General features: G+C 40.2%; 1 protein-coding gene across 8 annotated transcripts in view; it reads left to right on the forward strand.

Moving 5' to 3' along the window:
- The window catches only part of ADGRG2 (adhesion G protein-coupled receptor G2), a 63,506-nt gene that overhangs the window by 14,871 nt on the left and 34,982 nt on the right, over window positions 1-13,653 (forward strand). For 5 of the 8 annotated variants that reach the window (XM_080377117.1, XM_080377120.1, XM_080377121.1 and 2 more), the window contains exon 3: window positions 4,119-4,736. The exons of 2 other annotated variants lie outside the window; for them this stretch is intronic. In XM_080377117.1, the coding sequence (XP_080233243.1) occupies window positions 4,119-4,736 (618 nt within the window). Of the gene's footprint in view, window positions 1-2,478; window positions 4,737-13,653 lie in introns of those variants that run through there. One more of the 8 variants, XM_080377122.1, reaches the window with a different exon arrangement.

Consider the following 13,653-nt stretch of genomic DNA (forward strand, 5'->3'; position numbering starts at 1 on the left):
TGCATAATTTCTGTTGGTTACCTGCCTTAGAACTGTTTTTATCTGCAAGTCAGTCCACACTGACTCCCTTGACAACTCTACAGTGTCAACTCCTCTAAAAAATGTGATTGGGTTTTGCAGCCCTTTAATTAATTTACTGTTGATGCATAAACACTGATTTAACATTTAACATGAAATTAAGCCTCACTCAAAATTTGTCCACTTCCAGAATCAAGTTGTCTGATGGTACCTGAAGTTTTGATGAACACTTTTTTTCTCAGGAATGGACTTCCATTCTTCCAATCTGGATAGTCAACAGAGACTTAAAGTTTTGAAGCTATGTCAGGAAACTTCCTTAACCAATGACTTTGGTCATCTCTGCATGCTCAAGACTGCTTACAGAAATTTTGCAGGGTATATGAGTCGTGCAGGTATATTTGACATATCTTCTCTGAGGAACAGCAGCTGCATCAAATCTTTCAAAACCTGCAGCATAATTCCTACTTGATAATGAAAGACTCGAGAAATTATTTTTCTTTGGTGAGATGTCACAAGTGTTGCCTTATAACTGTATATGTAGCTAGCTGTTTCCTTTATAAAATCAGTTTCCTCATGATCTGTCCAAACTGGAAGGTAGCAGATCTATTTTAATTGTAGGTACATTTGAGTCTATCTAAAAATCTGTACTTCTGTGACACTTTCCTGTCCCGCCCAATCTTCCTCACACCAACTTTTTAAGTCGTGTTTTAAAAACTAGTTTTCCATGTGGTTAGCTGAGTAGTCCGTATCTTGCTTCTGGGTTCTGACAAATGGCCAAAGTGAAAGAATTCATGCTGTAGGGTTGGACAGGGGGGAAGTAGTTCTACCGATTGCTGTTGGGCCAGTTGTGGTTTTCTTCTCCATTACCGTAGAACCATGCTAAATATTACCTTGCCATTCAAAATTCACTGTCTGCTAGTTAGGATTTTCACCTAATTCAGCCTGTGCCCTGAGAGATTTTGTTTGGTCTGTAGCCTTGTATGGCACTTTCATGATGTATGTTGAATTTCAGGAATGATTCAGAGTTATGAAAGATGCCTACAGATTTCAGCTAATTAGTATCACAAAAGGAGTCTCAAAGCTATAGTATGCAACAAGAATAGTTATCAGTGGGGGTTTGTTTTATACTTTTTCTGGTAGCTTATACCTATCAAGCCACACTTGGAAGTTAGGAACTTCCTCCTGTTTTCCATTTGTTGCTACTGAAAAAGAAACTTGAGAGCCCTGTGCTCAAGAGACAGAGAAGTTGAACACATTCCTGATTCAGAATTGGCCTGATGCAAGCTGGTGCTCTGGCTGGTTGAGAAGGTGACAGAAAAGCTGGCTGTGATCTTGACAGCTAACTAGGACTATAAATGTAACCTACCTAGGGAAAAAAAACCCCGCAGACTGATCCAAGTTGCCTGGAAATTTGTCTTTTCACAGGGGAGCTAATGGAAAAGCTTTCTTCCTGTAATGACTGACCTTTTCCTGCTATCCAACCCTGACCAATCATGATTAATCATATACCTCCTCTGGAGGGAACATAAAAGCTCTGCATATATTGATAAATAAATACCTTCCTAAAGGTGTCAGTAATATGTTCTCTTGCGCTGGCTGAGCATCTACCAGGCTCTTCCATTTTTCTGTAGCTCCATTTCATGTCCCATAGGAGTTTTTCTTAGTTTGGATTTATTTTGTTGCTGATGGGTACACAGTAAAGCAAGTAATCATGGTAATGATTGTGTGATTGGGATGTGTGTTTTTCGGCAAAATAAGAGTCAGCTGCAAAGAGTTTACATCTATAGCCACAAAAACCTGTGCTTTCCTATAGCAGGACAATGGAGGAGATGAGGCATCTACAAGAACTTAACAGTTATGATTAAGTTCCAGGGTTTGAGGCATTCCCTGGCACTACTTGTTTTACCACCATTGTCAGAGCCTGACACTTTGTTTTCACCTGTAAATGTACTGTTAGCACCTAAAATTCTTTTTACTGTTGCAGTTGAACTCTGGGTTGCCATCATCTCATTGCCTCAGTAAATTTGAGATTCACAAACCAAACTTCTCTCCAAGTGTGTGCCCTGGTAGAGAACAGGGAGTGGGAGCTGGATGAGATTCCATTTAAAATAAACCAGTGGCTCAGAAACACGTTTCTTGAAAGTTACCTAAACTCAGTCTCTTCTAGAATATGACTGTTTTCTACCTTTCTTTCGGAAACTCTGCCAGTATGCAACAGAAGATTTAAAAATCTCAGGGTTGGGAAAAAATCGTACAATCAGAGTGGTTTGAGATGGAAGGGACCTTAAAGATCACTACTTCCAGCCCCACTGCCATGGGCAGGGACATCTTCCACTAGACCAGGTTGCTCAAAGCCCCATCCAGCCTGGCCGTGCCTGAACACTTCCAGGGATGGGGCATCCACAACTTATCCAGGCAACACAGCTCCAGTGCCTGACCACCCTCACAATGGAAAATATCTAATCAAAATCTATCCTCTTTCAGTTTGAAGCCATTACCCCTTCTCCTATCACTACAAGTCCCTGTAAAAAGTCCCTCTCCAGCTTTCTTGTAGGCCCCCTTTAGGCACTGGAAGGCTGCTGGAAGGTCTCCCTGGAGCCTTCTCTTCTCCAGGCTGAACAAGCCCAACCCTCTCGGCATGTCTTGTCTTCATAGCAGAGGTGCTCCAGCCCTCTGATCATCTTTGTGGCCCACCCCTGGACTTCCTCCAACAGGTCCATGGCCTTCTTATGCTGGGGGCTCTGGAGCTGAATGCAGTAGTTCAGGTGAGGTCTCACAAGAGCAGAGCAGAAGGGTGAGGGGCAGAATCACTCCCCTTGACCTGCTGGCCACACTTCTTCTGATGCAGCCCAGCATACGGTTGGCTTTGTGGGCTGTGAGTGCACATTGCCAGGCCATGTTGAGCTTCTCATCCATCAACACTCCCAAGTCCTTCTCCTCAGGGCTGCTCTCAATCCATTTTCCACCCAGCCTGTATTTGTGCTTGGGATTGCCCTGACCCATGTACAGGACACCTTACACTTGGTCTTGTATTTCATGAGGTTTGCAGGGGCCAACCTCTCAAGCCTATCCGTGTCCCTCTGGATGGCATCTCTTCCATCCACCGTGTTGACCACACCACACAGCTCGGTGTTGTTGGCAAACTTGCTGAGGATGCACTCAGTCTCATTGTCTGTGTCACCAACAAAGATGTTAGAACAGCACTGGCCCCAGGACGGACTCCTGAGGAACACCACTCATCACTGGTCTCCACTTGGACATTGACCTGTTGACTGCAACTCTTTGAGTACAACCATCCAGCCAATTCCTTATGCACCAAGCTGTCCATCCATCAAATCCATGTCCCTACATTTTAGAGACAAGTATGTTGTGTGGGACAATGTCAAATATTTTGCATGAGTCTAGGTAAATGACGTCTAGCCCCATAGTAGAAGGCCACCAAATCTTTCAGGCATGATTTTCAGATAGTGAAGTCATGTTGGCTGCCGTGAATCGCATCCTTATTTTCCATGGGCCTTAGCATAGTTTCCAGGGGAATCTGCTCTATGATCTTGCCGGGCACAGAGGTAAGACAGATTGGCCTGTAGTTCCCCAGGTCTTAGTTTTTTTAGTTTTTAAGTGTGACATGGAGAAGCATGATCTTGCTCAGAGAAGGAGGATGCAATGCTGAGACACAAGAAGGCAGTAAGGGTACAGTCCCTTCTTCTAACTCTGTTTCTATATTTTTTCTCAGTATCTATTAAATGCAAAATATCTACAGAGTCCTGGGCATAGGAACTAGGATCTGTGATTCTCTTTTTGCCTCCCACTTGCTCTTTAAGACAGCACTCAAATACCTACATGGTTGTCCTTCATCTTGTACATGAGCTTTACTTCAAAACTTTCATGGGCAACTACAATTTATTGATTGCCTCCAAATTTGCCGCTTTCCCACCACAAAAATAAAGCAAAAAGAGAAAGATACAAGATTGTTTCTTATTGTGTTGTTTTGAAAACGCCTAGGTAAATGCCTAGGAATGGTACTGTATGGAAGAATAACGTTCATATAGAAGATTTTTAAAAACTGAAATAATTTTACAAATCACCTTTTCTTTATTTAGATCAGGAGGATTTCCTAGGACAGTATAAAGCTGTCTTTAAGACTGCATGCGAAGATCCTTGGATTATGTCAGCAAGAGTTTCTCTGCGTCCCTTGAAAGAATTCATTGTTTGTGTGCACCTCAAGCTCTATTCCTCACATAGTCCCTGGACAGCGTATGTATACAATCAAGAAACTCTTCACACCAACCTCTCTGCAAATAAGTATGATCTTGGACTTACAGGAGATCATGGTAAATTGAGGATATGGTTATTTGGAAAACAAATAAATGCAGCAGCAAGACTTCATGAAAACACTTGGAACCAAATATGTATCCTGTGGAAAAGTGAAGATGGGGAGATGAAGGTGTTCGTAAATGGAACAAAAAAAGTAAACAGAAAACTAACCGGGAAAATTAATTTTCCTGGAAAAGGGAAGTTCTTACTTGGCTGTTCAAAGCTGCCAGGTACAGCTATGTCACCTCACCTGGGTATGACCGGGGAGTTGTACATGTTCAGGATGTGGGATAAAGCAAATATAAAGCAATCTCTGGACTGTGAAGACAGTGGTGTTATACGCTGGAGAAAGGAGGATTGGGTCTATAATAAGACAGTAGAAGAGGATAACTCTTTGCCGTGTGGTAAGTGCCATTGCACTCCTGTTTTTAAAATAGTGTTTTTGTCAAAAGTTCATCGGAATATGTCTAATGTTTTTCTTCCAGATTTTACAAAGTATTTGTCTATTAGCCATTTCTAGGTAAATGCTTAATGAGATCATGTGAAGATCTGCAGCTTTCATCAGCTTTTATCCATATATAAAAAGCATAGCAGCAGTCCTTTGAAGACTTTCAGCTTGCTTCAACTTTTGTGTCTGTCTACTGCCCGTGTAATGGTAATGAGAACAGGATGCATCCAGCCAAAACTCCTTGGAGTATTACGGCTTTCTATCAATGTCATCTTAAAATAATTAATTTTCACACCTTCTATTCAGGGAATAAATATAGAGGAAAGCATTGCTGATCCTCATTCTGCATATTCACTGGGCCAGAACTTCAATGAGTGCAACTTTTCATTGTTTCACTGGCACATTGCACCATCTTTAGCTCATACATCTGTAAAGATGACTGGAGGCTCTGATTTCTTGTTTCTGTACCAGTAATGCCTTCCTTTATTAAAATGGCCAAATGGTTTCTCACGCATTTGTCAAAATTCCTCTCTGCCTTGAAAAAGAACCATAAAAAGCTTTAAACCAAACCAAAACAAGATTTTTTTTCAGAGAAATTCAGTTAAAGCAAGAGAATAATCTTCTTTCTAGCTTTTGCTGTTGCATCTATTGTCAAAAAAGACAAACATGAATCAAGCTTGGGCGACATCCAATTTATCAACCGTAGTAAATGGTATTACCCCCCAAGACCTTCAGAGATTTTAAGGTGACTAACTCAATTGGTTCTTAAATTTCTTACATGATATAGGTACTTCACTTAAACTGTGGCACCGATCTTACTCTTCATCACCTTTATATTTAAAAACTGTACCTATCTATTTTGTGCAGACTAAACAATATCTTTTAGCTATGTAAAGTTATAATCACTGCCTGACTGGGTAGATTAAAAATATCTTAAGGCATTAAAATAAGGTGACCAGATTTCTTTTTCTGGGTGAGAAAGAAATCTGTCTGACAAACCAGGACTCATGGAGAATGCCTCTAACACTGGGTCATAATGAATGAAATGCCTCTGCTGGCCTCATGCTGTAGTTGGGAGCACATCTTTTCGTTGGGTTGTGTGATTTGGGAGAGGAGCTGAAGAAAGGATGTCTTTCTTTTGCTCATGTGTGACTGTGTTTGAAAGAACACAGTTGTAGAGCTCTCTAGTTCCTCTGTACACCTGTGCAAAAAATACCTGATTTTGGGGGCTTCTCTGTTAAAACAGAAGGACTTTGGGTGGTAAGCTTTCAGAAAGACCTGATTTTGCATCTGCAAAGAACATAACTGGCAAAGGGCTAAAGCTTGGAAAGTGCTATGCCTCCTGTGTAGGCACAAAAGGTGAAAAGGAAGTGGTTCATTGTAGTCATCATTGTGCTGGAGGACAAGTTTCAGAATTTTTTTTATGACCTGGTTGGCATTTTGTGCCTACATAAAACAACGGTTTATAAAATGTTCAGTCAAAGATTACCGTGATTTCTGTGATTTCTCCTTTGCTTAACCACTCAAAATCTTTGCGCAGTTGAAGCCATTACCTAATTGGTGTCTCATAGGCAGTGATGCACTCCATTAATAAATCTGGATTTACTTAACTTCACATTATTTTCTTATGTTTCCTTACCTCCTTTTCCTGCCTTTCTTTTTGTTGGCTCCTCAGATTCTTTTTCTTTTGGTTTTATCATTTACTTTTGTAATAATTTTTCAGATGACCAAAAATTTATTGAGTTTTTATTAACCATGTGAGACCAGAATCCTGATTCTGCTAAGAGGTACGCACATGTGTAATGCTTAAAGGCATGCTCAGCTTTAACCAAGTAGTTTACTTTAACCAGGTAGCTCTGTATCTTATGCATCTGAAGGTTTGCAAGAAAGGACATATCTGACTACTTCCCAGTATATGATGAGGGCTGGTCATGTTTCTTGGACTAATGGAAGTCAGCAACAGCAAACTCTTAGGTCTGAGTTAAAGATGCAACTCTTGCTTCTTCCAGTCACACAGTCTTCCAGTTCTCCTCTGTTTGTATAGCCATTGCGCACTAGCAGGTGTAAGTACTGCAGGTAGGGCCAAAGGGGGAAGGAGGCCCCAGACATTGTGCGTCACTAAACCTTCCACTTGCATTCCTCAGGTTTCTCTGATAATTCCTCTTTTGCTGAGAATGAGAAGTAGCTTAACAACTGTGATATGGAGAAAGAGTGCCATAGATTGGATGTATCTCACTTTAGAGATTATCTCTTGGTATTTAAAAATATGTAAGTGAAGAAAGAAGTGCTCACTGTTCCAAACGCCAGCTTTGGAAAATTTCTTTAGCTTGTTCCTCGATTCCTATCTAACTACATACTTTAATGTGGACAATATGAATGATACCACTATTGTCTCTACATAATCCAGGAAAGAAGTACAAAGTAATATAAAGTGCTGGGTGATTTGAGAGAATACAAAACCACAAGAAAAGAGGCAAGTTTAAACGCTAAATGCTTGAAAAGAAATTTTAGTAATCTGTGAGCACCAGCTCTTCGATTGTCATTTTTACATGGGGTATTTGCAAGTTGCCTTTAATAAGCTGCCTTTAATAATAACCTGACAACTGGAAGAAATGTACTGTTTAAACATTAATCATTTCAGTTACATGTTAAACAGGAACATTCTTAATCCAAATATAAATATCCAAACTGTTACATTGTGCATTTATGCAAGGAGCACTGAGATGACAGAGTATCTTTTACAAATTGCAATGAATAAATAAAATAGATTATTTATGGCATAACTGTAAATAGTATCACTGACAGTAAAGCACTGTCATCTCATTGGTGGTATCAGTGCCCTAACTTTTAGCAGGAGTCCAGTGCCTGTTGCTTTTCGTTGCATTTTTTTTGCATAAGTACAATTCAGTGTTTATATTGTGGCATTTTAGGCTTTTCTAATCTGTCCTGTCCAACTTTCAAGACTAAGGTGTTGCCCTCTATTTTGCATGTATCCTTTTCACTCCCAATATTGCTGAGCCTGCTACTGGTGGTGCTGGAGGAGGTTTCCAGGCTTGTGGGAACAAAGCAGTCTAATGCTGATGGGAGAAATGTGTCCTGTGTGACTGTTTTGCCTTTGCATGCTCAAGGAATAGAAAACCTTCAGTTTGGGCTGTTGCTCTGCTTTGTAGGTGTGGGCAATAAGAGGCTTGTGTAATCCCTTTTTAAGATTTCTGAGGCTATGTGTACTTCTGGTGATAGGATCGGCTTTCCTGGAAGGAGGGTGGAGTTCCAAGGCTTTACCTTCTCAGACAGAAGGTGGAAAAGTAGCTGCCACTCATCAGTCTGCATCGCAGTCTGTTGGGTACCAAACTTTGGGCCATGTTGTTACATTTACTGAGCAAATCATGGAAGTTGGAGATGAAAAAATAAATTATTTTCCCCAATACTGTTTTCTTTCTGAAATTGTGAGGACAGGATACTGCAGAAACCTCTAGAAGCTCTTAAAGGAAGTAAATGTGATGGGGGCGTTGGGTGGGGAGAGGAAACTGAACTCTGGAGTGCCTATTTGATGAGTCATGTACCACTCCACTTTGTACCTATTAACTGAGTGTATGTTTGACCTCTTTCTTTGCCCTCATTGCCTCCCTTTTCTGTGATATCAAAGGAAGTAGCTTTTTGGAAATCAGCCTGCCAGATAAGAGGTGATTTGATTCACCTCAGTATCTAATGTACAGCTTTATACAAACAGAGCTTTATACAGATAAAAACTGTATTTATAGCCTAATATCCTAAAAACCTGTGTAAAATCAAAGCTGAGTTAAAAATATTTCACCTAAATTTTCTGTTCGGGTTACTAAAATGAACTGGCCAAAGTGACAGAGCCTGATGTGAACAAGCACTTGCATTGTTTTCTTATGCTTGCTTCTGTCCAATAGCCAGTGATAATTCATCCTTTCATCCCTGGTGCTGCCACTAAGGGTCAGAGCAGATGTGAGGTGTCATGAGAGGCACCAAAGTTTACAATTAAGATTGTACTTACACAATGTGCCTCAAAATCTGACTTGCATAAAAATTTGACACAGGCTAATGTCAACAGTGGAACAGTTGGAGAGGATTTTTACATGTTACTGTTACAAATGCCTTCTGTGATGGGATGGTTCATTTTGGCAGAATGTTTATCCAGCTGGAAGGTTTATCAGATGTTAAAGGGACCCAATCTCTTAATAGAAAATAACGATTTAATTTGAATATGAGAATTGCATGTCATATTTTTGGTGCTTATTTCACTAAATAGGTGGATTTTGTAACAGTACCATTTTAAAATTTTGGTGTTTGGGCTACTCAGTTTTGTTCATGAGCAAGTCCTATGAAATGTATTAGTGCCAGGCATTTTCATATGATTGTATCCTAGTAACACTGAACATCAATGGATGGTAGTTGCTACACTGGCCTGGTAACTGATGTAATCATACTGATAACTGTTGCCTGTGAGAATGTTTAGAAGAGAATTTGTATAGACCTGAAAATGCAGTCTGGAATCAACTTTTCAATGAAAAATGGTTTGATTTTTTTTTAAGCCAGAAAGTGATATTATGCATCTGTTTGGAATGAAAATGTGCACTTTGGTATTTCTGATGGGAATTTTTAATGGAAATCAATTCCCCTGCCTGAATCGGTTGAATTTTCAGTGAAAAAATCAGCACTAAGTTTGCTATCACATCTTATTTAGAAAATCTGATTTTTATTAATTTCCTGATATTTTTGTGTGTATTTGTAAGTCAAAACTGATCTTACCAGCAATGCACAGTTGTGGTTATCTAATGCCGCTCTGTGGTGTCAGCCAAGTACTTTGGCATGGGGAAAACATACTATATAGCCACCAAGGTATCCAATGGGATTCTTCCATTTGGATTCTGCTGTTGATCTGTTTGTGAGAGCTGACGTGGTCAAGGGTACATTTAGTTTGAAAGAGTAGTCGTGGGTGATAATACAAACTGTTCTGATTTTTGGCATGTTTTTCAATTACAATGAGTAAAATTTCATTTCATAAACCTGTCATCTAGGCCCCAGAACATCTAAGTCCATAGATGTATGTTTTTCTGCCAGTAATGTTGTCTGTGCTGCAGTAGATTGACAGGGCTGTTGCAACTCCTTAAGTGTTTAGTGCCTGTTCTGTGTCTGGGCCTGACTAGAAATCAGCTGTGCCTTGCATTCTCTCACCATGTTTCCTGCGAGACAGAGGCCAGTAGGACGCCCCTTCCTTCTGTACCATCCCCAGCACCTCCACATTGCACAGGCTGGGCAGGGTGGGTGTCCATTGGAGGCTCTAGTTCACTACAGTTCAGACTCTTCTGAGTAATCACTCTAGTTGCTGTTTCAGGCTTTTTCAAAGGATGCTTTCTGCCAAAGTTCGAAGGCAATGATGAAGTGTTAGGTACAACAGTATTAACAGCAACACTGCTCCCCTGAGACAGGGGAGCAAGAAGCAGCTGCCAGTAACTTAGTTCTTGCACAATGTCGTTACCTGCAGCCAGGTTCTAGCTGCTTCCCACTCCTCCACCCTGGAAAAACTGACCTGCTTCTGGCAGAGTGGATTGCCTGAAGACAGGTGAATCAGAAAGGGTGTTGCCTTTCCAAAAATTTGAAGAGTGTACTGGTGATAATTTACATAGGAGGTAGGGACAAAAAAAAAAAGGGTATTTTTCATTCTTCCAGTTGGAGATAGAACATTGTACACTGTTCATGCTTTAAGGGCTTTTTCTGTATCCTGTGTCTAAGTTACTGAACAAAAGGCATGCTGAGTGGCAATGCCTTTGGTGCAGGGACCAGAACCATCCCATCCCATCTTTACCAGTGTGTTACAAAGCCTCCTTCACCCTTTCTTTCCCTGTGGCTGAATTGATTTATGAATTCTGCTTGGCTTGGTGGAGCAGCTTCAGCAGGACATGTGGAGACCATCCCATCATAAAAGAGCCAGTAGACTGATGGTTAAGATCTGTCATGCTAAGGAATGGTGTAAGCACAAGGCTATTTTGTAGACAGGGCCAAGGACTGGTCTCTTTCAGAGCTACATCAGTTTGTGGATGTAGCCTTAAGTACTGTTATTAATGGATTTAGTCTCCTACCAGGCTAGAGCTGCTAAGTTACACTGTTTCCCATTGTCATACAAAGTCATTATGGGAAATAAAGATTGTCACAATGCAAATACTGGTTCCTAAGTAAGTTTTTTGCAGCTGTGGTATCCCGCAATGGCAAGAGTTGCTAAACAGATTCCATGTAAGTGGAACAGTTTTTTCTGTCTATACAAATGGGATTCTTGAATCTCCTCTCAGTGTCAGAAGAGTACAAAGTGATAGGAAGACAGTAAGAGACTTGCTGATTTTGTTTGCAATGATGCATGCTAGTAACAGAAACTGATGCTTATCTCATTTAATGGAGGTCCCTTTTCCCTCAAGACGACCCATTTCTTACGGAGACCTAGTCTGTCTCCCTTGCAGCAAAAGCAAAGAATAATATTGAATAATGTTATTTGCCTGTTTATTTGCTGTTTGGATCCTCAGGAATGTTCTCTATTAGAGAAAATGTAGAACATTATTACTACAATACTTTTTACATTGCTACATAATGTCTTCTTATGGAATAGGATATTAGGTATGTTGATTGGATGATCCTAAACTAAGAGAGTTGCAAATGAAAATGCATGGACCAAATAAAATGAAGTTTCATATATGTTAAGATTTTCTTGCTCTTCTCAATAGTAAACAACTTCAGGGAAATAAATTTTCTGCTAGCTTGTAACTAGCAGGTGCTGAGTTACTTTACCTTTCTTCTTACATGTCAACTTTAAGGATGTTTTAGATTGGACTTTAGTCCTTCTCCAAATAAACTCTATTTGCTTTCTTTTCTAGTTCTTAAACACAAAGGAGGAGGGTTGACAAATGTAAGTGACATTAAATAATGTATAACAGCCTCTCCTTCCTCCTTTCTGTATGCAAATTGATTCTGATTAAAGACTTGGTTAGTGAACTTAAAGCTGCACCTTGATCAATGACAAGTCTCATTCTCATGGATGCTTTCTAGTAACTAGGGACGTGAATATTGTGCTGTAAGAGAAGTCATGGTTAGATTTGTGTCCAGAAGGAAGTGCTTCTCTGATTATGCATGCCATCATCACTTGCTGCATGTGCCAGCTCCATATTCAGAGCTTGTGTTAGCTTATTTTGCTCCCTGTACTGCCGAATTTTTTTATTAAAAGCATTTGTCATTTTTAGAGTTCACTGTCTTCTTACAAACCTACAGTACTAAATGTGTTAGTGGACAATTTTCTCACCTACCTCAGGATACTACTTGTATTCTCAAAAATTCACATAACAAGTTGAAGGGATATGGAGGATCGGAAGTGTGGTTTGTCTACACTGACTATGTCTACACTTGACTCCTCAAGAGTACGTGAGAAAGATCTTAAGGTCAGATTCCCCAGGCAGATTTTTTTGATTTTTTTTTTAGTGGGTAGGGGCAGCAGTGTGGTCTTTTTTGTGAGATGCTGCACACTTCAAGATGTGGGTTCCTTTTGAGAATTTAGTTTCCTGCAGGGTCCTTTGGTTGGAAATAAGGGCTTTTGCACAAGGTGCTAGCCACTTAGTAAGACAGGACTGCTGGCAAGTAAATTTTTGGAGATGGAATTAACTTCCTATGGTAGAAAAGCCAGTTTACCCACATGTGGAAGGATACTTTCTTCTCTAACTGGAAGTTCACTTTACTTTATGTAGAATGACTCAATTACTTTTATTCACCCTGTTCTACCTTAAAGAACTTTCTCCTGTTTAAACAATACAGAACAGTTATATCTTTATCTTACATAAGAGCTCTAGAACACTTACCTTATAGGATCATGTGCTTTAACTGGACTTACCATTTAGTGAGAAGTCCTAATTTTCCTGAAAAATTACTGTAAAGATTAAGGTTATAGCCAAATTTTCATGATCTGTGAAGTTCATACAGTGCTAGGTGTTAAAAAGGCCAATTGTATTTCTCTGTAGGCAGAATCCTAGTTGTCTCAAATGAGATGTTTGATGTAACTTGGTTTTGTCTTTACTGAAATAGTTTAAATTCAGTAGACTGATACATATGAAGGTATAATACTTTTCTTACATTTTTTACTTAATGGATGTGTGTTATTTTAGTTGAGAGTATTGGTTCTCTCTCTCTCTTTTACATGAGAAAATTTCTACCCAGGATGCAAATCAACTAAAACTAACAGTTAATTTCAAGGAAGACTCCTAAAAAATTAAACATAGTGCCATTAATCTGACTTCCATGTATTCATCCTGCTGTATTTCAGAGTTGCTGCTTCTAGCTTCATACGGTAGATGACATTCAACAAAAATGAACTGACTTTTCTTTACATCTCATCAAGCTTTCATGTACTCTCTTACCCAGTATTGCAGCACTGGAGCAACCAGGCAGCAATCTGCTTACCTGGCTGGCAGCTGTAATCTTTGTGCATATGTCATAGCTCACGCAGAAATATGGATGACTGTGTCTACACTGCCTACTCTGTCTGCATAGTCAATCAGAGTCTGGGTGGTTTCTGACTCATATGATTTCTGGCACTTCCCCCTCCTTTTCTTGTGGCTGTCCTGCAGAACAGGCTGCCTCTTTTGAGCCTTCTTCCTGCATCCCCTCAAGAGAAGCTTCTTCAGCCTTCACTAACTGGGTCAGCCTCTGCTTCCACTGTTCCCTGTGGGCTGCAGGAGTGACTGTTGTGGTTAGGGTTATGTCTCTGATTTAGCCACAGCATCCATTTGTATGGCCTTAGATCCAGACACTCTTTTGCTCCTTTCAGGGTGTTGGACACAGTCCTGGTTGGTGTAGGCCAGGGCCCAACACAA

The sequence above is a fragment of the Falco punctatus genome, assembly GCF_963210335.1.
Source record: "Falco punctatus genome assembly, chromosome: 2".
Lineage (NCBI taxonomy): Eukaryota > Metazoa > Chordata > Aves > Falconiformes > Falconidae > Falco > Falco punctatus.